This window comes from Amblyomma americanum, chromosome 1 (genome assembly GCF_052857255.1).
Source record: "Amblyomma americanum isolate KBUSLIRL-KWMA chromosome 1, ASM5285725v1, whole genome shotgun sequence".
NCBI lineage: Eukaryota > Metazoa > Arthropoda > Arachnida > Ixodida > Ixodidae > Amblyomma > Amblyomma americanum.
In genome coordinates this window covers 527,776,209-527,798,487 of record NC_135497.1, presented here as the reverse complement: position 1 = coordinate 527,798,487, position 22,279 = coordinate 527,776,209, and the positions used below count along the sequence as shown (strand labels likewise).

Below are 22,279 nucleotides of genomic sequence, written 5' to 3'. Positions count from 1 at the left end.
CTATCTTGTGATGACACTCTGCAAGGAACGGAAGCAGAACAGAGACAGAACCAATATATGCAGTAACCAATTACAGTCGCTTCTTTCGGTGAACAGACACGAGCATGCAGCCACAACAGGTAGGACCATTAAACCAACACTACCCATATTGCCATTCCGTAAGCACCACTTGTATCGAGCTAATTTACTGTTCCTATCTCTGCACTACAAAAAAAGACACGAGCGGAGGATAGGGGAACAAATGTGCAAAGCTGAAATGTTTTGTACAAATGGTAACAGCTGCATACCACAGCACTTGTACTATTTAAGCCTTATCCAAATTTACAACGCACGCACAACACTAGGAACTGTCAAAGGGAAAATTCAGTTAGCACACAAATTCACTCAGTACACATCATTTCATAATATGTCACATTAGCACGTCAGAATGAGTGAAGTGATCCACCTCTCCTTTCAACAAAGTGCAATCAACAGCCGCACAACCAGCCTCCTATAAGAGCAGCTCCAGCTTCATCCAGGCAGTGACATGCGAGTCACTACAGCAAAATGTGCACGTGACAATGCTTTTGAACTTGATTCATTTTGAGCTCTGGAAATTCTCCCATCTCGTCTCCCCATCCGAACGTGGCCCAGGTTTTTACAGACACAGACCCCTAGTTTCCCAACACAGCTAGGTACCAAGGTAACAGTACTGACTATCCGGCAGCTTGACACCTAAAATATTCTGTGCACCAGTTACTATCAATTATGTGCCCGGAGCAGGTAGTAACCACAAATCCGGGCTACGAAGCTGAAGTAACTAGAGGAATAAGAATGGGATGGAGTGCATTTGGCAAGCATTTTCATATCATGAAGGGCAGTTTGCCAGTATCCCTCAAGAGAAAAATATACAATTGTTGTATTCCAGCGGTACTAACGTATGGGGTAGAAACTTGGAGGCCGATGAAAGGGGTTCAACTTAAATTGAGGGTGATGCAGAGAGCTATCCAAAGGAAAGTGATAAGTGTGACATTGAGAGATAAGAAGAAAGTGGGTCACGGAACAATGCGAGTTAATGTCATCCTAGTCGAAATGAAGAAGAAATGGGCATGGGCTGGGAATATAATACTAACAAAGCAAGATAACGGATGGCCATTAAGGGTAACGGAATGGATTCTAAGAGAAGGTAAGCGTAGCAGGAGGTGACAGAGAGTAAGTTGGGCAGATGAGATTAGGAAGTTTGCAGGGATAACGTGACCGCGACTAGTGCAGGACTGGGTTAATAGGGGAAATTAGGGAGAGGCCTTTGTCATGCAGTGGGTATAGTCAGGCTGATGATGATGATGTACCTTGAAGGCCCTGGGTGGAGGTTTCAGACAAAAACTGCCTCATGTGGCTATGAAGGAGGAACCAGACATGTCACATGTCATCACTTGTTTCTGCAGGACAAACGAAACGAGATCCGGGTGCAGCACGATGAATGCTACCTTCAATTTCCAGTCCACCAGCAGCTGCGCACATAAAGACCCTGTTGCGTCAAAGACTTGCCGCATATTTCATCGGTATCTGACTGAGCTAGCTGATTTTTATCAGTGACTTTCCTGAGTGTGGACTGAGGTGTGTGGACCAAATCTGCAGCAACACCATTATGCAGGAAGACATGGTGCCGTTTTCCATTGTGGTGCAGAAATATCTTCAAACCAGCAGTAAATGCTGCACCACAGTGAGAGGCAATGAATTCAGGCAAGCCATGACTAGAGAACATGAAATAGACTCAAAATTATGGCTTCTGATGGGTAGGACACTGTTGCAAGCAAATGGGTGCTTGAAAATATTTAAACCTTTTTGCAAATCCATTCACTATGACAATGTGATAACCTGTAAGAAGTGCTGCAAATTCTACAAGAAGGCACAAGAGCAGCTACTACGGAAATTGCTAAGGGAACGTCGGCCTGCGATGGTCCTGACATATTAGCCAGTGATAGACTGTGACTGTGGTATGTTCATCGACAGAAGAGCACTCAATATGCCTTTGGCTTAAGAATAATTTTAATGACACTACATTGTCTTTTGCGACTCAACTGCAGGATGGCATGCTGTACAAACTGAGCAATTTTGACTCTAGCACACACTAATATGCAGTTCTCATGAACACAGCTACCTTGCCCTTGCATGCTGTTTCAAAGCTGATTCAAATGAGTCACTGCATAGGCACAAATCATCCAAAAGCTTCACTAGGGTTTGCATGTTTAAAGTTCTCTCAACCAGAGCACAGGCAGGCAACACCCTTGGGTAGGACTCCTCTAGCATGAACCCTTCTGCAGGAAAGACTCCAGAGTTGGAGACGACGTCACCAGTAAATGACTGAGTACATCAGCGTTCACAATGCAAGCAGCAGGCCTCTACTTCAGAATGTCTTTGTATGTTCAGAGCACCCACATGGCCAACACAGTAGAACATGTTTTCCGGGACCAGTCTGTCGTTGTGCAATGTTTCACTAGGCACCAAGATGCTAGGCAAACCTCTCCATGGCACCTGATGCAAACAGTCTCAGTCAATCAAGACTGGCCTGGACAAAATGCATGTGCACCATACACTGGGAAATGGCTAAGCAGCAAGCTTATTTCATAGTGCGAGGCACATTCACTGTGCTGAGGTGATTTGGTGGACTAGAGAAGTGCAGCAGAGGTACATGGCTATGTCTGCTATTTGCAGGGACGCAGCTTACAGAGGAGTAAAGGTCCACACACTGCATGTCCTTCAAAATTTTTCTTCCCACCCAAGATTTCTAACTTGCCATTGGTAGAAATTCTGAAGGAGGACAGCACAATATCTGTCAAAGTGAATAATCCTTGTACCATGGGCTGCAACGTCCCAAAGGTTCACATGGGCTACATGCGATACCGAGTGGGGAACTCTGGATTGATTTTGGCCACAAATGCCGGCAGGTACGCCGAATGCAAAAATGCCTGTGTGCCGTGTGATGCCACTGCATGTTAAAGAGCCCTTGGCAACACAGTGATGGCACTGCTAAAAGGACTGCTTGGCTGGCGAAGGTGCAAGAATGCCTGTTATGTACACCTTTGCCAGGCCTCTGATGAGGGTCTTGGCTGGCTCCTCAATTCCTTTGCCTGCCGATAGGTTGTACCCGTCACCAGCAAAAAATTGCCTCTTCTGCGCTTTTGCTGCACCCAAGAAACGAAGCTGAAAAGAAAATAGAATTTTGCTCAGAATTAGGCCACATTCAGGGAACATGCCAATTATGATTTGGCCTATGGTGTCGTCGTCTTTCCTGTGTGTGTTGTTTTGGCGCAAAAATCTTTTTAGTATGTATGATCACCAACTAGCCCAGCAGTTAACTCTTCTAATGATATGGCCATCAACGTCATCAGCCTGACTATGTCCACTTCAAGACAAGGGCTTCTCCCACACCTCTCCAATTAACCCTGTCCTGTGCCAGCTGTGGCCACCGTTTTCCCGCAGACTTCCGAATCTCATCAGCGTACCTAACTTTTTGCCACTCCTTGCTGTGCTTCCGTTCTCTTGGAATCCAATCTTTTACCCTTAAGGACCAGCGGTTATCTTGCCTTCACATTACATGCCCTTCCCAAGACCATTTCTTCTTGTTATCAACTAGTATGCTGTTACCCTGTGTTTGCTCCCTGACCCACTCTACTTTCTTCCTGTCTCTTAATGTAACATTTATCACTTTCATTTCCATAGTTCACTGCGTTGTCCTGAATTTAAGTTGAACCCTTCTTGTTAGCCTCTATGTTTCTGGCCCTTAGTAGCTATGTTGCTGAGTGCTATCATCAGTTGAAGTTTCTCATGTGTGTAGACTATGTGGTACACTACAGGCCTTCCTCGTGCAGCAATTAAGCAGTTAGCATGCTTGCAAGAGTAGCCACTCTGTTATGAAATGTTGAGTGTGAGTGCCGTCATGGTGAAAACTGGCCTCGAAGGGCAACTGCATTGTATTACCTGTGGACGCACACTTGAATTCGTGGGTTGTACTGGCCTCGAAGGGCAACTGCATTGTATTACCTGTGGACGCACCCATGAATTCGTGGGTTGTTCCGCCCTCCGAAACAAAGATGACCAGACGCAGGAAAGTAAGGAAGCTGAGGTGTCTGCAGAAGAAGGCGAAGGCTATCAACGAAAACCCGTCTGGTCAGCAAAATTCATAACGAAAAGTATCGCGCGGCGACCAGCCGTTCAAACAAAAGGCGTTCGGTTCCGCTGGGCAAGGCCGAGGTGGCCGAGAGCACGCCAGTTCGCGCCAACAGGCCTTATAATCTACTCTTCCTCGACTGTTAATTGATTGCCATGCACAAATGCCGATTCGCAAATGTTGTTGTAAGCCAGTGCTTTGTTCTTCTGGTCTTCCTTTTAGAAGTGCTTGCCGTTGGGCTAGTTGGGACTTGCCTTTTTGTGCTCTGTTCACTCGAAAGACGTACAGAAAGACAAGCATGGGTCGGGTACTTACGTCCGGATCGTAGCCGTCAACTTGAGGTTGAACAAGCGACCGCGGCCGAGCCAGCGACGGCTCGCCCCAACGTCTGCCGTGACAAACTACCGAGAAAGTTGGCAAGATCCTGAAGACAAGCACCGCAGGGGGGCCACGCAGCAGATGCAAGACGGCGGCCTGTGATGAAAAATTATAAATAACAATTCATTACAGAAATTTGCCGAGGTTCAGCGCATTGTACCCACGTACCTTGATGCTGTCGCTGGTAAACTGCGCACTCGCATTGGACCTCGACAGGTCGTTGCTCCCCACATACAAAATCGCGAAATCTGCAGGGTGCAGGCTGATGCGCACGACATCGTAGCCACCAAAGCTGAATCTGCACGTCTCCACCGACGGGAAACACCGCAGACAGCACCTGCACAATCGCTTCCGTTGGATGTCGCTGACGCGTGCCCCGCGCAACGCCGCTGCAAATCGGCACTAAGAAACGCTGGGAGCGACAGCTAGCACAGCGTGAGGAAAAGAACCGCCAATTTGGTCGCACGGTCGAAGTTCGCGGGGTTAACTCGCGTGAAAGGAAAGCGAGATGACCAGGTACTTTTTGACACGTAAATATCGCAACTTAGGGATTTCTGAAACGCCTAAAATGCCCAAGGGCCATAAGGCGCTAGGTTCCTGCGCTAGAGGGCTGGTGTCCCTATCGGTTCCTGCTCCGTTTAGTCGCGCCCGTATATACAGTATTGTGCGTTTTTATCGCTGACATTTTCAACAATTCCCTCGCCTCAACCGCTGGCTCGTTTGCGGTGAAACTGCACACAGAGCTTGCGTATTATGGTAACTTTTGTATCGTAGGAAGTTTGACAACGGTACTTACTTAGTTCAGGCGCACATGATGCGAAAACGTAAGCGTCTACGAGAGATCGGCGAGCCAAAACCCGCAGACGACGCTTTTTCGCTGAAGGGCGGTAGTGGCGCCATCTGTTTGCGGTAGCGCAAAGCGTCACGACAAGGCCGTCGAGGAGAGCGTTGCAAGGAGCGCGGGTCGTTTGAATATGCCGTTCCTGTCGTTTCGTCTGCTTCTACTGAAGCGCTTACAACATTTTCGACTAATTAAGCGGAAAAATATCAGAACAAATGATTTAACGAGGCTTTACCTTTTAAAGAATATTTTTTGCAATGCTCGCCTCGGCGGCCTTGTCGTTACGGTTTGCGCTACCGCAAACAGATGGCGCCACTGCCGCCCTTCAGCGAAAAAGAGTCGTCTGCGGGGTTTTGGCTCGCCGATCTCTCGTAGACGCTTACGTTTTCGCATCATGTGCGCCTGAACTAAGTAAGTACCATTGTCAAACTTGCTACGATACAAAAGGTACCATAATACGCAAGCTCTGTTTGCAGTTTCACCGCAAACGAGCCAGCGGTTGAGGCGGGGAAATTTTTGAAAGTGTCAGTGATAAAAACGCACAATACTGTATATACTCCCTGCGGCTGTTGCTGAAAGAAAAGGAAAGTGCACGGGCCTGCGGGCTGCGAGACTGACAATGACAACCATTTTCCGACGGCGCGGCATACCGCAGGCAACCGCGCATGAAGCCTTTTTTTTTTGCTGTCGACGAAAATGACGTTGTGCCACGTGTTTCCACTTCTGGACTGCTCTCATTGGACCGGCTGTGTAGCACCGGCCCGGCCAGCCGCCGCGAAGCGCGTGTGGCGCGGGCTTCGAGCACGTGGGCTGTCGTGGCGAATTCTCTGTGGCCACTGTGACCGTTGTCATTTGCCGTAAGCAGGCTGGTAGTGATTTGCATTGTCGGCGGCGCCACTTCTGCCTATGTTTCAGGCCTAATGGTTCAGAGGCACTTGGTCAGAAGCGTTCGACGCGTTCGGTGGGCCGCCGTCGTCTACTAAATTGGAATGATCTGACACCGCTGTAGACACTATCCGTCGTAGGGCAGTAAATTCGGTGTGTGTTCTCACTAGTGCTTGAATAAGCGCAGGCGATACCCGCTTGGACGATTCGGAGTGACAAACAAGGTATTCAGAATTGGTGCGCTTGGTTTTCGCGTATCGTGAGTCTTCCGTGCGACAACTCGCGCATTTATTTGTTTGTGTTGGCTGCGTATCGCCTCTCTGCAGGTCTTGAGAGCATGGAGGACAGTGAGGCACAGGATAACGAGCTTTTGGCGCTGGAAAGCATCTACGACGACTCTGTCTTCCAAGCTGTAAAGAAGCAAGGCTGCTGCCCCGAAGGCCATTTCCTGATCTCTGTGGAGCTACCCAAGCCATTCTGCGTGCTCGTGCCGCGCGTGGATGCTCCAGGTGGGCGCAGTATTCAGGGCTCGTCGAAAGATTTTGGCAGCCTTTTGGAGGAAAGTGCAAATTTCTTCGCTGCTGGGGTGGAACTGCAATAATTTCAATGCCAGAATTTACACGGGGAAAGTATAAGCAGGAAACAGCCTGCCTGCATGCTCTGGCAGCACCAAATATCGCAAACTCAGCATTGTGTGTAGAGTACTGACTTCACGATCTCTGCTGTGTTACTGCGATGTTTCTTATATCATTTTTTGAAGCTGCGCATGCACTGATTTGTAATCCCAGGTTTAGTATTTTCAACTAGTAAAAGGGTGGATGTGTTTGCATAGTCAGGTTTTTTAATTGTTATATTTCGGGAACGTTCTTCACTATACTTCCAATCTCGGTGCTATTATTTTCACTTTGCCAAGACCGCAGAATGTATTCTGTGAGAACAATTGGCATAGATGGTAGCCACATAGAGCTAGCAGCAACCATCTGTCCAGGTGCTTGGCCAGGAGCTTGGAGCTCTTGAGCATTTGTGATTCATCTTGTGAACCTGGCAGATAAGCATTGGATATTCTTGATAGAATATCAGTGGCCTAGTGCGGTCATGGCCCTTGCCAGCCGAGGCAATTGTGGTGTGCGCAATGTTGAAAAGAAATGTGCATCAGTCTGTGCAGCACTCTGTTTTTGAAAGGTGCTATCACACTTAAACGCCACCTGTTGCAAGAGGCAGGTTTGCAATTTTCAGATGTTATTGTATTAACTTAAAAAGCATCAGCTGATGGTGCCTTTGTGTCTGACCTTTTGAGCATTTTTTTATCCTTTAAAGAAGAGGGCTAGTTGGTGTTTCAGTTTAGAAGACATAAGAACTGGTGTGTGAAAGCACAAGGTTCAAAGCATCAGCAACAATCAGCATTGTATGGCATTCTTTCTATTAGTTTAAATGTGTTCTGGTTCTCTTGCACGCAACTTCCCATTAGCTAATTACCTATCACCTGTTATTGCATACTGAACAGTGGTAATGCATCACATGCAATTTGTTTCAGGGGAAATGGAGAAAGTAACACTGGAACACTTGCCTCCAATTCGGGTCGACTTTGAACTGCCTGCCAATTATCCATCTGAAAGTGTACCCAAGATATGTGTGAGCTGCCCGTGGCTCACTTCAAGAGAGGTGACGTATTAAGTTTGGTGCGACATTTATGATGTGGTGTTGCTGGTGTGCACTTACCACTTGCTTAGCCATGTAATTAAGTGCAAGCGTGAAGCAGTAACCATCTAGCGGCTGGCATGGTGTGGTATGTCGTGTGGGTTTTAACGTCCCAAAGACTCGTGCTATGAGGGACGCCATAGTGAAGGGCTCTGGATTAATTTGGGCCACCTGCGGACCACAATTCCCTAAATGCACTAGAGATTGTACTGCGGCCGGTTTGCCTCTATGTTTGTATGTAAGCGACAGTCTCTTCAATGATGTTTTCAAGATCAACATTCCAGTCTGTGAAGTAATATTTTTTCCAGCGGCTTCAGAAACAGGCAAATTTTTCACTTGCAAGAGTGGCAGATCGGGCTAGTTGGTAATTCATTATGCGATACAGCGCGAACAGAGATAAGGACGGAAATTTTTCACATCAAAAGAAAAAAACTTTCCTGTACCCTATGGTGTGAATCGACGTCTGAAGATTTGACTTGAGTCAGAGTCCAGATCCTGGCTGCATGATCGACGTCTGAAGATTTATGACTTGAGTCAGAGTCCAGATCCTGGCTGCATGAATCACTGTGACAGTTGCTGCTTTGCAAGCCACTCTGGTTCATCACAGTCTATGTCATCATTACTGGAAAATAGAAGCACCTTAGTTTTAGTTCAGCACCCATGAGACTCTTGCCTCTTTGCGACTCCATGTTCAGCTTGAAAACTGGCGGGCTGGAAAAAATTTCTTCCCGTAAATATTTGCGAACCTAGTGGACAACTATTGCTGTCTGGCAGAGAAGTGGTAACCAAAACCAAGGAACTTACGATGTTGTGGCATCTTTCACTATTTACTGATAGCAAATGGTTTTCCGGCAGACTGGGCTTTTTTAGGGCTCTGGCCCTTTTACCATCGGGTGGCGAATTGCCATTTTTTATTTGGAAGCGAATGGGTTGATACCTTATTGGCCTAATTCTTATTGACCTCATCTTATCTAATATCTTATTGACCTCAACGAGATTGTCAGTCCACACTGAAAAGCACACCATGCTTGAAATATGTGTGGTCTGGATGATACAAGTGGATTCAGCTTCCCTAGTTTTTCAAATGACATGTGTTCAAGAACCCCAGGTGGTCAAAATTACCCATAGCCCTTCACTATGATGCTTCTCGAAGCCCGAGTCGCTTTGGGACGTTAAACCCAATAAACCATAAACCAGAGCGTTTTGTGTTATTGGTCAGGTTATTCTAAAAACACATGAAGTTTAAAGTGCGACAGAGCTGTTAAAAAGGCAAAAATGTACAGCTGCATTTTAATGGCCTACTATCACAATATCTAGGTAATTGTCAGTGAATTAAAGAAATTGCTGCCATTTTATGCGATTCTCTGTGTGCGATGTCGGTGCACGTTAAAGAACCCTAGGTGGGCGAAATTTCGGGAGCCCTCCACGTTCCTCGCATCCTGAATCGCTTTAGGAGGTTAAACCCCATAAACCATAAAACAAAATGTGGGACTGCATGAAGTGCTCCCGTGCACTTACTCTTGCACCACTGTGATATCCGTGGGAGAAAATAGTTCTTTGCTTCTGAGCCAGTGAAGGGCCTGTTCTGGTTTGCTGTCCCTGTTATTGCCTTAAAAGCCAATGAAAGTGGGCATATAATATATGCCCACTTTCATTTTCAGAACAAGAGTACACACTACTCTCTGATTCAGGTTTGGGAGAACTGTAATATTCTCTGTTGGATGGGTTCAGCCCAGAAATATTTGTTAGTGCTAGCACCATTTTCAAAAGCCTGAACTTTTTGTTTGTGCTAAGAAATTTTTCGGTTTTTGTCATTACAGCGTGAAAGTTTTAGAACACAGGGGTATTGATGTTAAGGGGCCCCTGTGATATGTGGCAGCTGCAGAGCTTTAAACCATAGGCTGGCTGTATCTGTAGTCCATAAACTGCTCATCACCATGTGGGTCAAAATGGGAAGGGCTATAATCATGAATTTTTTCAAATTTGGTTTTAGTGTTGCTTATTCTCTGTGACTGCAAGAATGAAAAAGTTACGAAATTCAGTTATTTTTCACGGGTTTGCCCATTGAGCGGCTTGTGCTTGCTGACATAACCTCCATCATGCTAAGCCTAGTACTAAGTGCCAAAATCTAGAAGCAGTCTCTGGATTTGGGCTTTTTTGCCCCTGGAATTTTGTGCTACAGACAGCAATTGGGTCAAATCAAAAGCATCATGCACCCACTTCCTACAGGTGCCTCTGTGTTGGTTTGAAGCTGACTGCTCGCACACTAGACGTGGAACTTTAGGGCTTGGAAGTGGAGGATAACAAAGCACTGAAATCACTCCTTCAGTCCTGTGCATACATGCTTGCCATGCCCTATTCTAAGGAAGAAAGGGTTTACTTGCTTAGTCTTGTTTTTTTATAAAACCCTTTGGTGATTATTGTTTGAATGCATTAGCATTTTCTGTTGCTGCCGATTGTGTTGCAGCTCCGCCTTAAGGGTATGACTAGATAGTGTTAATAGGTGAATGCATGCCCTTATATGCGGAATTCGTCATTCTCCACTTTACATTCATAGATGGCTGAGTGTCCTCGTACCACTCCTGGCGCAGTGGTGCAGCTGTGAACTGTTTTGTTGCCATGGAAAAAATGACTGTTTTTAATAGGTCTCGGACACAATCTTTTTCCTGCAAAATACGTGTGGTGGAAAAAATGCAGTATGCATGAAAATGATGCCAGTAGAATGTTCTTTCTGAAGGCATTTATTTCAACACAAATACTGGGTGCTAACATTGTGAAAAAAGAAGCGGTAAACACACGGGAAAGTTGAAAATTAAGAAAAAAAGTTGTATTGGCAAGATGTCATTTGGAGAAAAGTATTAAACATTCTGGAACTTAAAGTATTTGAATTTTCTACTACAATTTTAAAATTATAACAACTTTTTGAGCATGAATTTTTTCGTACCCTACATGAAAAAAGGCCGTTTTCAGAGTGACCATGATGTAAATTTTTCACTCTGAGCAAAAAATTTTCAAAACAATATACAGTAAATCAAAATATAGGTTAAGTGTACTTTTGACATTTTTGAGCTGAGAACGTTTTGGAAGAAGCCGAAAAAAATGGCAGAAACAAAGTATATCCACGATACAATTTTTGATGATGTACTGGCACGAAAATAAAAAGGTTATAAAGTGAAACCTAATTTTTACGAGTAGATATAAGGTAGTAAAATAGTTTGATACAGCCGAAATTAATACAAAATATTGCCCAGACCTTACGCTGGAGCTGCAAAGTTTAATCAGCAAAAGAGCGGCAACCAGGAGAGACCTCTGTAGCTTTAGCGTCATTTTGAAGACTCACGGCAATTGCAGTGGCTGCAACAAACCGAGCTGCCAACACTGGTTGGGGCTTCTTCGCACAGCACCACAGCAAGTGGCAGGTCAAACACCAGGCGGGGTGGTTTCCTCGCATTACAGCAGTGTCACATTTCGGACTAATCAGGACCATTTGTAAGACATCCACAGCTTTCGCCAACAGCCTTGGGCTATTACGAAGCGTCAGTCTGAGGTCATTGCCCTGATTTCACCTGTGCCTGAAGTCTATTCTTTTTTTGGGCAGATGGAAGGAAATCTTGTGCATATGTTGTTGAGGCACTACAGAAGCTAGAAATATCATTTATGCATCAGTGCATTGAGCAAATCAACCCCAGTTGGTCGGAATTTCCGGAGCCCTTCACTACGGCGTCCCTCATAGCTGGAGTAGCTTTGGGACGTTAAGCCCCCAAAACTAACTAAATTAAACTGGCTCCAGGAATGAACAAACAGACAAAAGCGGAAAACGAAACCTACGGGCTGACAGGGCTCTACATTTAATGCTGAGGCTGCGCAGTTTCTTCATCGAAATTCGATAATGCAGTATCACCGTTAGTAACTGCTGCTTGCTGCATCGAAAAAAATAAGCAGATGCAGCAGAATCGTACGAAGCTGTATTTTGCTGAGCATGAACCAGCCCTGTGGCTGACGCTGTCCTGCAAGTGCCCTACGCCGGAACCTTAACTTCAAGGGCGTTTCAAGATAGGAAATGAAAGTTCAGTGTCTAAACCACCCACCACTATAGTCCAATACAACCTAAGAATGCTGGGGCTTTTCCCTGTCAAAAAAAGGACCCCCCTCTAGCCAATGGCGTTGGCCGATTCTCATGACCCTGCTAGCGTGAAAACGCAGGCTGCGGCACCACAATGGAGAGAGGGCTCTAGTATCCCTAATCATGATGGAGGGAAGGTTTTATTCCATTTTATCTACCACTCCTTGTTTTGCCACAGTTGAGAATTGGCCAACAACAATGGCTGGAAGGGGGTTGTTTGACGGGGAAAAGCCACTGCATTGTATTCAACTATAGATGGTGCAACATGTCCTTGGTGGCCCCGGCAGAACTGAAATCTCTCTTTGAATCCGTCGATCACTGGTGATCGATGCATAGTGGTGCGGTAACGAAAGAATTAAGCACAGTATAATATGAAACGGCAGTCATTTCCACTTGCACAGACCCTTCTAGTGCTAATGCATTAATAAATGAGATGCTCATGACCGTGCTTCTTCTGTCAGTGTTAACACAGGCATAATTCTCAGTCTCCTTTCAAATCAGTGTTGCCATCTTGAGAAAGAAGGTCAACATAAGTTGTAGGTGAGCCTGATGAGCGCAGGAAGATTTTTGGAATGAAATAAATGACCAATGGTGCTCTATTTAATTGTTTGAATGTGCATCATACTGGTTAAGTTAAGGAGAACACAGCGAGCTATGGAAAGAAAAATGATAGGTATAACGTTAAGAGACCGGAAGCAGGCATAGTGGGTGAGAGAACAAACTCAGGTTGATGACATCCTAGTCGAAATCAAGAGGAAGAAATAGGCTAGGGCAGGGCATGTAATGCGAAGGCAAGAAAACCATTGGTCCTTAAGGCTAACGGAGTGGATTCTAAGAGAAGGCAAGCGTAGCAGGGGGCGGCAGAAGGTTATATGTGGGCGGATTGGTTTAAGAGGTTTGCAGGCATACAGTGGGCACAGCTGGCAAAAGCTGTTAATTGGAGAGACATGGGAGAGGCCTTTACCCTGTATCGGGCAAAGTCAAGCTGATGGTGATGGTGATCATAATCATCACACTGGAAATGCTGTTTGGGTCAAAACCAAATTTTAGGTATGTGCAGGCATAAAACAAAGTATAAGTGTTAAAGGCTTTCTCTGTACTCGAGGTAATACACCGGATGATACAACATTCACGGGGTAACGAAAAATGTTCATATCATATCCGTAGCGTCACAAGAAAGTATTCGAAACATCTGAAATTCTGCCAATTGTACATAGTGCACTTTGGCCAGGGAATAACACAAGTCCATATCGGCTGTGATCGTGTCATTGAGATTTACTATGCTAAGAAAATTATATGATGCAAGAATTACTGATGGGACCCCCCCAGCCAACTTTAGCTGGTGGTTTTGCTGTGCACCAGTGGTTATGTGGTATGGTCCAGAGAGCATTCTTCTGCAAAAATTCAATGAAAAACAGTAAAGTGATGTGAGGGCAACAGGTGCAGTTGAGTTGCTTGTCACCATATTCTCACCCTTTCCAGCCAGTACGTTGGCCTTTACAGACCCTTTGGCAAAATTAAGCCAAGTTGGAGCTGCATGCCACTGCTATGCTTCTTGCTTGAATTTGAATTTCTCGCTTTGTGCTTACTCATGGCTTTGCATGCTCTGTGCTTCCTGGCACTGCAAGCTATTGAGGTTTTTTTACACCAATGTTAGAGTGCACCAGCTCAAATGTCACCATGGTAACTAAGACTGGCAGTACCGAATGAAAGTGTCCAATACTTTATTTTAACTTCCGTAGCCAAGTGTTGCTTTTTTGTCTTTTACTAAACTTTGGGTAAGGGTTTGGAAGCAGTGTGTTGAGACGGAACTTTGTGGCACTTTGTGTACCACATTTACATCTGCACCACTTCATCGCATGAAACAGCTAAAATTTTCTCTTGCTGTAGCCGCCACTCCTGCATCACCCATTCTGAAATGTTGAACTTTCAGCCCAGCATGCAGTGAATGAGCGTCAGATGCTTACTGGACCCAGAGCACTCGTGGCAGTTGATGTAGTACGATTGCAAAACTGGTAAAACGTGGCCGGCAGTCAAGCCAAATGTATCAGAGCCAGGGTTGCTAGGTCCTAAACTTAAAAAAGAACTACAAAAATCATAAAAGTACCCTACCTGCTTCCAAGATGCAAAAGTAGCAAAAAATGGCGTCAAGGCACCACAGAAATGTCACCAAAAGTAGAAATATTGCCAGGAATTTATAATTGTTTAAGAACGTGAGGTAACAGTGTCTGTGAGGCATTTGGAAGTGTAAGTGCATCGTTAATGAAATAAATGAAGAACACGACACAGAAGCACAGAAACTTAGGAGGCATTTATGAAAAGAGCAGAAAAGTAGCCAGAAGAATTTATTTTGTCCTCGCCAGAGCAGGAATACTGCGTTTCTGAGAGACGGTCATAGCAGTTTTAATTCTTATAATAGATGGCATGCATGGCACTGTTCTTTTTGTGCACGAAATTTCTTCAATGCTGTGCTGTCTTTTCCTTTGGCTGCTTTCCAGTACAAAAACATGCTGTTCGCCAAATGCAGGTATTCAAGGCATTGAAAGTATGGCCCTCGTAAAAGTTTTTCAGTCCGCATGGTTTTCTTTTCAGCCACGTACCGGGGTATTTATTGTTCCCCTGAAGCTTTTTTCGGTAAGAAAAGGAGTGTCTTCGGCTTCACCTTTCAAAACTTTTTGGTTTCACGGGTGTCAGTGGCCCACTAAACGGCTGAAAGAAGAATCCCTGTGGCCTGAGAAATCTCAACCAAGGCTCTCATTCCGAGCACTACACAACTGGGTTGTTGGGCTGTTCTTGAACCAGTAGCTTGCGGAGGAAACAAGGTATGCTTGCTATGTAGCAAGCCACTTCTTTACTAAGCTGAGGTACTTTTTAATGAATCGCTGTGCAACATCTTTTATTGCTAGTTCTACGGAAACCTACATAGCAGCATTGCATAACACAGGGAGAAATTTTGGAGTCTCGCCAGGCATGACAAGTCTGGTGATTAGGTGAGCACAGGAGCAAGTAGTATTTCGTCAGGTTCTGTCAGACACGATGACACGTAATTTTTCGACAACAGGGCAGGTAAAACAGAATAATGGTGTTCATAAATAATATTGCAAAAAGAGAGCAATGATTCTATTATTCAATCCTGATTAAGATTTCAGAAGTAGTCGGAAAGTAGCCAAGTAGCCAACAGGTCACAAAAGTAGTGAATTTGGTGCTAAGTAGCCAAGCCTGGCAACCCTGAACTGTTGCTGAGCAACAGAGAAAATATGCTGGCTGTGATGGATGCTGGCTCTTCCATCAGCTGCCGAAACTCCTGAAAGTGCTGCCGTTCAGAGTGACCGTGCCGCCGTGATTAAAGCAGCAGCCCTTCTATCAATTATCAACACTTCCTTGAGCGCCGACTGCACAGAGAAAGTTAAAATTCCAAACAAGTGCGCGGAATAGCCGAATGCTACTAAGTAGAGCCGTAGAGCTAACATAAAATTGTAACCACTGTGTAGCGTTCCTGATATCTCATTCTCTCCTTTATTAAAGGTGTCATGCTTTGGTTTCCACTATAAGTTGACCCCCCAACTTCAGATTTTCAAATTTTGAATAAGACACAAGCATGTCAGTGTGGTAGTGTCTGCGAGTGGCACACTTCACATCTCAGATGCTTGACGTGTTTTTTTTTATCTCTTAAAAGCTTGCAGTGGTCTGCAATGCATTGGACCGGAGCTGGGAGAGCTTTCCCCGCTCAGTGGTTCTGTTCCGCTGGATCACCTTGCTGGATTCCGAGGCAGCAAATATTCTGGAACTCAAGTCCACGCACAGCCTAGCAGCCCTCAACCGTGAACTGACTCGTCGCCGTGCTAACCCCAGTGAGTAGCTGGCCAATTCACTTTGCCTTTTATGTGCAGTGAGCAGCTTGTCTGGTATCCGTGCCCATACACCAGGGACTCCGCAACTTTCTTTCGAGTGGGGGGTGGGGGTTGCAGGACTTCGAGTTGTTTAGTCATTCCTTTATTTACCCCCTGTTTTATTTAAATATTTATTCAATTTTATGAACTTTTTCCTTATACTTAGTGTTTTGCTGTTGAAAAGTGTATTTGTTGAATTATATAAAACTTACTGAAATGGGCAGCTTTATAAAGATATCAGTAGAACCCCGCTGTTATGTTCCTCACTGCTGCGTTTTCCCGGCTGCTACGTCGTTTTCATCGGGTCCCGGCATAGCTTCCATAGGATCCAATGTATAAGGAACCCCGCTGTTACGTAGTAGCTGTGAAAAAGTTCCCGCATGGTACGTCGCAACTTAGCACCTCGAACACGCCTGGGCTGAAGTAGGCAACGCGCTCCAACCGCCATTTTGACTTTTGTCGAGTTTTGGCCGGACTTGGCTATGGAACTGGCTGCAAGAAGCCGTACGTCAGTTCGAGAGACTGCCACTAGGTGGCCGTTCGTGAAAAATGCTCACTTTTACGGTCGCCGCATGGTTGTTGGACGGGTCGACTACTCTTCTATCGTGCTATCGCCATTGTGCATTAAGCCTCATGAACGTCGAACTTGTGCTTAGATGGCATCGTGCAAGCGGAAGGCGCTTTCCCTTGAGGAAAAGCTGGATGCATTAAACGCAGTCGACAGGCAGCCAGCGCGGAAGAGAGTTAACATTGCCAAGGACCTTGGTTTCCACCCTCAACGCTTAGCAGCATCGTCTCGAAGCGTGCCGAGATAGAGGGGAATGCCGCGCTGTTCAGCCCGAAAGCAAAGCAGGCTCGTGGTGCCGAGTATGGAAACCTCGATGAGGTTCTTCTTACCTGGTTTAAGCAAGCTCGCGCTGCCGTTGTCAACTTCGACGGTAGCATTTTGCACGAGAAGGCGATGAACATAGCCGACAAATTGGCCATCACCGACTTTGCGGCGTCCAATGGCTGGATCGACCGTTTCCGGAAGAGGCACGGCATTGCTTATAAGATGGTAAGCGGAGAAGCAGCGAGTGTCAACATGGAAGCAGTGGACGATAGGAAGGCCACCCTATCTGGAATAATTGAGGGGTATGAGCCTCGTGACATTTACAACGCCGACGAAACGGGCCTCTTCTTTCGGGTGCAGCCATCTAAGTCATTAAGCCTGAAGGGCGAAGCATGTCACGGAGGCAAATGTAGCAAAGAACGACTAACCATGCTCCTTTGCTGCAACATGGATGGCTCAGACAAGCTCAAGCCATGGGTAATTGGCAAGTATCGAAGCCCACGGTGCTTGAAAAACACTAGACTGCTGCCATGTCACTACCGAAGCAACAGTCGTGCATGGATGACATGTTCTTTGTTCGAAGAATTTCTTTGGTATTTTGACAACAAGATGGGTGCCCAGTGCAGGAGTGTCGTCCTATTTCTGGACAATTGTGCTGCCCACCCGAGCGACCCGCCGTTTCTTCGGAACGTAAAACTTGTGTTTTTATCACCAAATACGACAAGCTATTTGCAGCCGTTGGATGCTGGCGTCATAAAAAATATGAAGCATTCTTACAGAAAGTGCATTGTCAAGCGCCGGCTCGCGCATATTGATCGCGGACAGCAGCCTGTGACCATTTCGGTGCTTGACGATATGCACTACGTCGATTCAGCGTGGACTGCAGTGAGTGCGTCAACTGCGCAGCACTGCTTCGTGCGGTGTGGCTTTCTCGTGGACGGCGAGATGGAAGCTGCCACGGAAGCTGCAGAGTTGCCAACAGCCTCTTGTGAAGAAGAGCTAGCTGAGGAAATGAATGCGCTGGGTGCCATGGGAATCGCATACGACGACTACGTCGCCGTGCATGCTGCCGTCGTGATGTCAGAGTGTCAGAGCATCGCCGAGATCGTTGAGAACTCGGTCGCGAGTGAAGCCGCGGACTGCGATGACGACGAGGAACACGAGCCGCATGATGCCGGGGAGTTGCCAAATCCTAGCTTTGGAGAAGCCGTCGCGGCTCTGGACCTCCTCCGCAGGTACGTCGCACCCACAGCGACGCTGACAGCAATGCGGCATTCCAGGCTATTGAGAAACGTGTGGTGATTACTAGCAAGCGAAATCAATGGCAAGCCACCATTCTGGACTTTTTTAAGTCCTAAGTGCACTCTGTGGAAATAAATTGTCTATTATTGAAACTGCACTTTGTTCATTCATTTTCGGAGCTTTCCTCACTGTTGCGTATTCCCGGCTGTTACGTTTTTTTGCCCGGTCCGGTGAAAAACGTATGAACGGGGTTCCACTGTTTACATGAGGAATGGTCAGCTAACTTAAAAAAGTTCGCTCATACTCTGTTTCAGTTCTACTAATGAAGCTCGTGAACAGGGGCCACCCAATCAATGACTTCTGTTAGAACATGATTGGTTTAGGTTGTTCAGATTAAATGCTTTGCAACCGGCTATGAAGCCAACTAGCTCAGAAACACTGTGCCTTGCATAAATAACCTCCTAAAATTGAAATCATGCGAGAAATTTGATCTGAGTGCAAGCAGTTGGAGGCCAGGTGGCACTGTCCCCTCTGAAGAAATATTGGGATGGGTGCAGCTGACCCCCTTTGCCCACCCCCCTGTTCCGGGGTCCCTGCTGTACGCCAATGTGTCTTGCAGCTGTGGCTTCGGTGATATCATGGTTACTTGGGCTTGCCTGGGAGAATTTTGAGTTTATTTCCACAAACAAGGGGATACAATGGTTGTGGGGGATAGAAGGGGAAAAAGCTGCTCAGGGGCAGCTTGACTGGCCCCAAGTACTGTTACAGTGGCCGCAGTAGGGCCGAGAGAAGGCTCATGAATAGATTAAAAGTTAAAACAAAGGCAAAACAAAGCCAAAAAGTTACAATTCAAACAGTAGAAGAGAAAATAAAAGAAAGAAAAAAATGCCGTACACAGCTTATTACAGAAACAGTCATGCGTACAAAAATATTTCAAGCAGGCTTTTTAAAAGAACAAGTGAGCACGTCAATGTTACATTGAGGAAGGTCATTTAGTAATTTCGGTAACCTGTAGCTTAACATTTGTTGACCATAATTAGTTCACGGATGAGGAACTCGCCAAGTCTCCGGAGCACGAATAGTCTAGCGGACTACACGTTTTGTGAGATTAGCGAGAGAGCAAAGATTACCTATTCTGTTCTTTGTCTTTACGGTAGGATAAAACCAGGCGGTGATTCAATAAGGCGGGAAGTGTCAGGGTTCTAAGATCACGGAAAAGAGGAGCAGAATGAAAGTCGTGAGGCTTATTGCAAATGATGTGCCGGAGAAATTCTTTCTGGACGACAAGCAGTCTGTGAAGGTTTGTGCAAATTGTTGTCCCCCATACAAGACAGCAGTAATTAAGATGACTGAGGAAAAGCGCGTTATATATTTAAGAGTTTTATGGAAAACGGAAGACATCTGACAGAATGGACTAGACCCAGTACCTGAGACAGTTTACCGGTGAGAAAATTTATGAGAGTGCCAGAACATATTATGATCAAAGCGCACGCCCAAACATTTGAATGTTTGTACAAATTTGATTTTAAAAGTATTCAGTAGTATATCACTAGGTAACGCAGTGTTCATGTTTTTTGGTTGAAAGAGTAAGGCGTTAGTTTTAACGGTGTTCATTAATAGGTCGTTTTCAATAGACCACGGATGTAACTTAGAAAGCACATGGTTAGCATGTACGGTTAGGTCATCTGAAGATTTGGAGGAGAAGGGAAGTGTGGTATTATCATCATACCTAATGAATGTGGTATTGGGATCAATGTTAGTGAGATTGTTAACGAAAATGTTAAACAATAGAGGACCCAAAATGCTTCCTTGCGGTACACCTACAACAACAGGAAGGACGTTAGATGATATGCCATTCACATGCACGGACTGCCTTCTATGACTTAGGTATGGTTCAGTTAAGTTGAAGGCGATGCCACGAATGCCATAGTAAGACAATTTGCAAAGCAGAAGTTTATGGTCAGTGAAATCGAAGGCTTTGGACAAGTCGACAAAAACGCCTAAGGTTAATAAGCGTTCCTCAAAGTTGTTTAGGATTAGCTCTTTCTGTTTAAGGAGTACCAGTTCGGTCGACATGCCTTTGCGGAAGGCGTGTTGATGTGGGGTTATTAACTTATGCTTATCGAGAAAGCTACCGTATTTATTCGAATCTAGGCCAGTAGTTTTTTTCAAATAATCATATTCCAAACTCTAGGGTCGGCTTAGATTCGACGATTTTAAAAAATGCGCCAGGTTTTCAATGAAACTGCTAAATATGGTGCATAGCTAGCGCCATCTAGAAAAAAAAGTCGCACTTCAATCACCCAGAAGCTGCCAAGTGATTTCGAAGAAAAGCTGATAGATTTTCAGCGCTACGTGCTGCGAAAGAGAGAAGCGGCAGGCTACGACCTTGGGCAAATCGGCAACGCTGACCAGACGGCTGTGTATTTTGATATGCCAGCGGCGTACACCGTGAATGAAAAGGGTGCCAAGGAGGTGAAGGTGCGCTTTGCGGGCTGCGAGAAGCAGCGCGCAACTGTGATGCTGTGCTGTACAGCTGATCGACATCAACTCCCTTCTTATATGATATTCAAAAAGAAGACACTGCCTGCTCGAGAAACTTTCCCAAGAAATGTCATTGTGCGGGCAAATGAGAACAGGTGGATGACGGTGCAATGGTGGAAGAGTGGGTTAAGATTGTGTGGCGATGGTGTCCAGGAGCCCTTTTGACAAAGAACTCACTCCTTGTTGTCGACTCTTACCGTGGGCACTTGACCGACAACGTGAAGGCTGTGCTCGCCCAAGCGAACAGGGACCTCGTTGTCATACCAGGCAGCATGACGGGCCAGTTGCAGCCACTTGATGTCTGCATCAACATACCTTTCAAGGATCGTCTGCGGAAATATTACACGGACTGGTTGACTGACGAAGACCACATGCTAACGGCAACGGGCCGCATCAAACGTGCATTGCTATCGCAGCTAGTGGGCTGGGTAGCTGCAGCGTGGGACGACATCCCAGGCACTTTGATCTTGCGTGCATTTAAAAAGTGTAGCATATCTAATGCGGTTGACGGAATCGAAGATAGTGCACTGTTTGAAGGTGATAGTGACAAGGAACACAGTGACGAGTCTTGCAGCGACGATGACGTTGAATGAGCTCTGCACATTCAAATTCAATAAATGCTATTAGCACTTTGTGAACGCTGTCCTCGCATTTTTTGTTCGATCTACATTCGAGATAATATATTTTTTTTGTTGGCTTCGGACTTTAGGGGGTCGGCCTAGAATCGAGTAAATACGGTACATAGCGTACAAAAAATGATCTTCTTAAGCCCTTAAGAAAAATTGGAAGTATGCAGATGGGTCTATAGTTAGAAATTTCAGCTTTGTCATTTTTTTTGAAAATGGCTAACACCTTTGCCACCTGCATTTTTTTCGGAAATTGGCCTGATGAAAGACAAGTATTGTAAACAAGAACAGGTGAAATTAGGTGAAGGACATACCTCACGGGCCCAATCTGCAGGTTATCGACATCACAGGCAGTACTGTTGCTCAGTTCTTTGAAAAGCATTGTTAATTCACCTTCGTTATTAGGGTGAAGAAAGATGGATTCTGTGCAGTGTGCATTAATATAACAGCATGCATTCACACTAGCAGTTTGGCAACCATTAGTGCTGAAATGGTCATTAAAACAACCGGGAAGTGCGTCAGCACTGATCTCTATGCCGTTCACGACAATTTGAATTTCAGGTGTTGCCCTCGAGTCCCGATTCATTAAATCATTTAGCTTGTGCCATAATTTGCGGCTATCATTTTGGCACACGAGAAAGTTCTCGTCAGAATATGAGGCTCTTGCCAGATGGAGTTCTTTTGTAAGCCGCTTACGAAAGGACTTAAAAATCTGCTGATCGCCAGGATCTTTAGACCTAATAAACTTGTTAAAAAGGTTTTTTTCTTTGATTGTCTTAAATGGGTCATTCGGGATCCACGGCTTACGAATTCGTGAATATTTAGGCCTTCTCAAACACAGAGCAAAGTGTTTCTTATAACATGAAGTAAAACTATCAATGAAGAGTTCATACGTGGTATCCACACATTGAATGGCATAAGCCAAGGCATAAGCCAGTCAACTTTGCGGAGCTCCTCCCGAAAGGGGTCAAGGTTTTTACTGGTGATGGAATGAAATATAGGGGAACGATTATCTTTATTTTTTACTTTACGATTTAAACTAAAAAAAATTGGCATGTGGACACTGTTGG

At 45.5% G+C, this 22,279-nt stretch overlaps 1 protein-coding gene across 1 annotated transcript in view; it reads left to right on the top strand.

Moving 5' to 3' along the window:
• The first annotated feature begins 6,208 nt into the window (after nucleotides 1-6,208).
• The window catches only part of LOC144107464 (E3 ubiquitin-protein ligase RNF14-like), a 72,191-nt gene continuing 56,120 nt past the window's right edge, over nucleotides 6,209-22,279 (top strand). Inside the window, exons 1-4 of the mRNA XM_077640480.1 lie at nucleotides 6,209-6,478; nucleotides 6,581-6,763; nucleotides 7,789-7,916; nucleotides 15,752-15,926. Of these exons, the coding sequence (XP_077496606.1) occupies nucleotides 6,592-6,763; nucleotides 7,789-7,916; nucleotides 15,752-15,926 (475 nt within the window). The 5' untranslated portion in view covers nucleotides 6,209-6,478; nucleotides 6,581-6,591. The remainder of the gene's footprint in view (nucleotides 6,479-6,580; nucleotides 6,764-7,788; nucleotides 7,917-15,751; nucleotides 15,927-22,279) is intronic.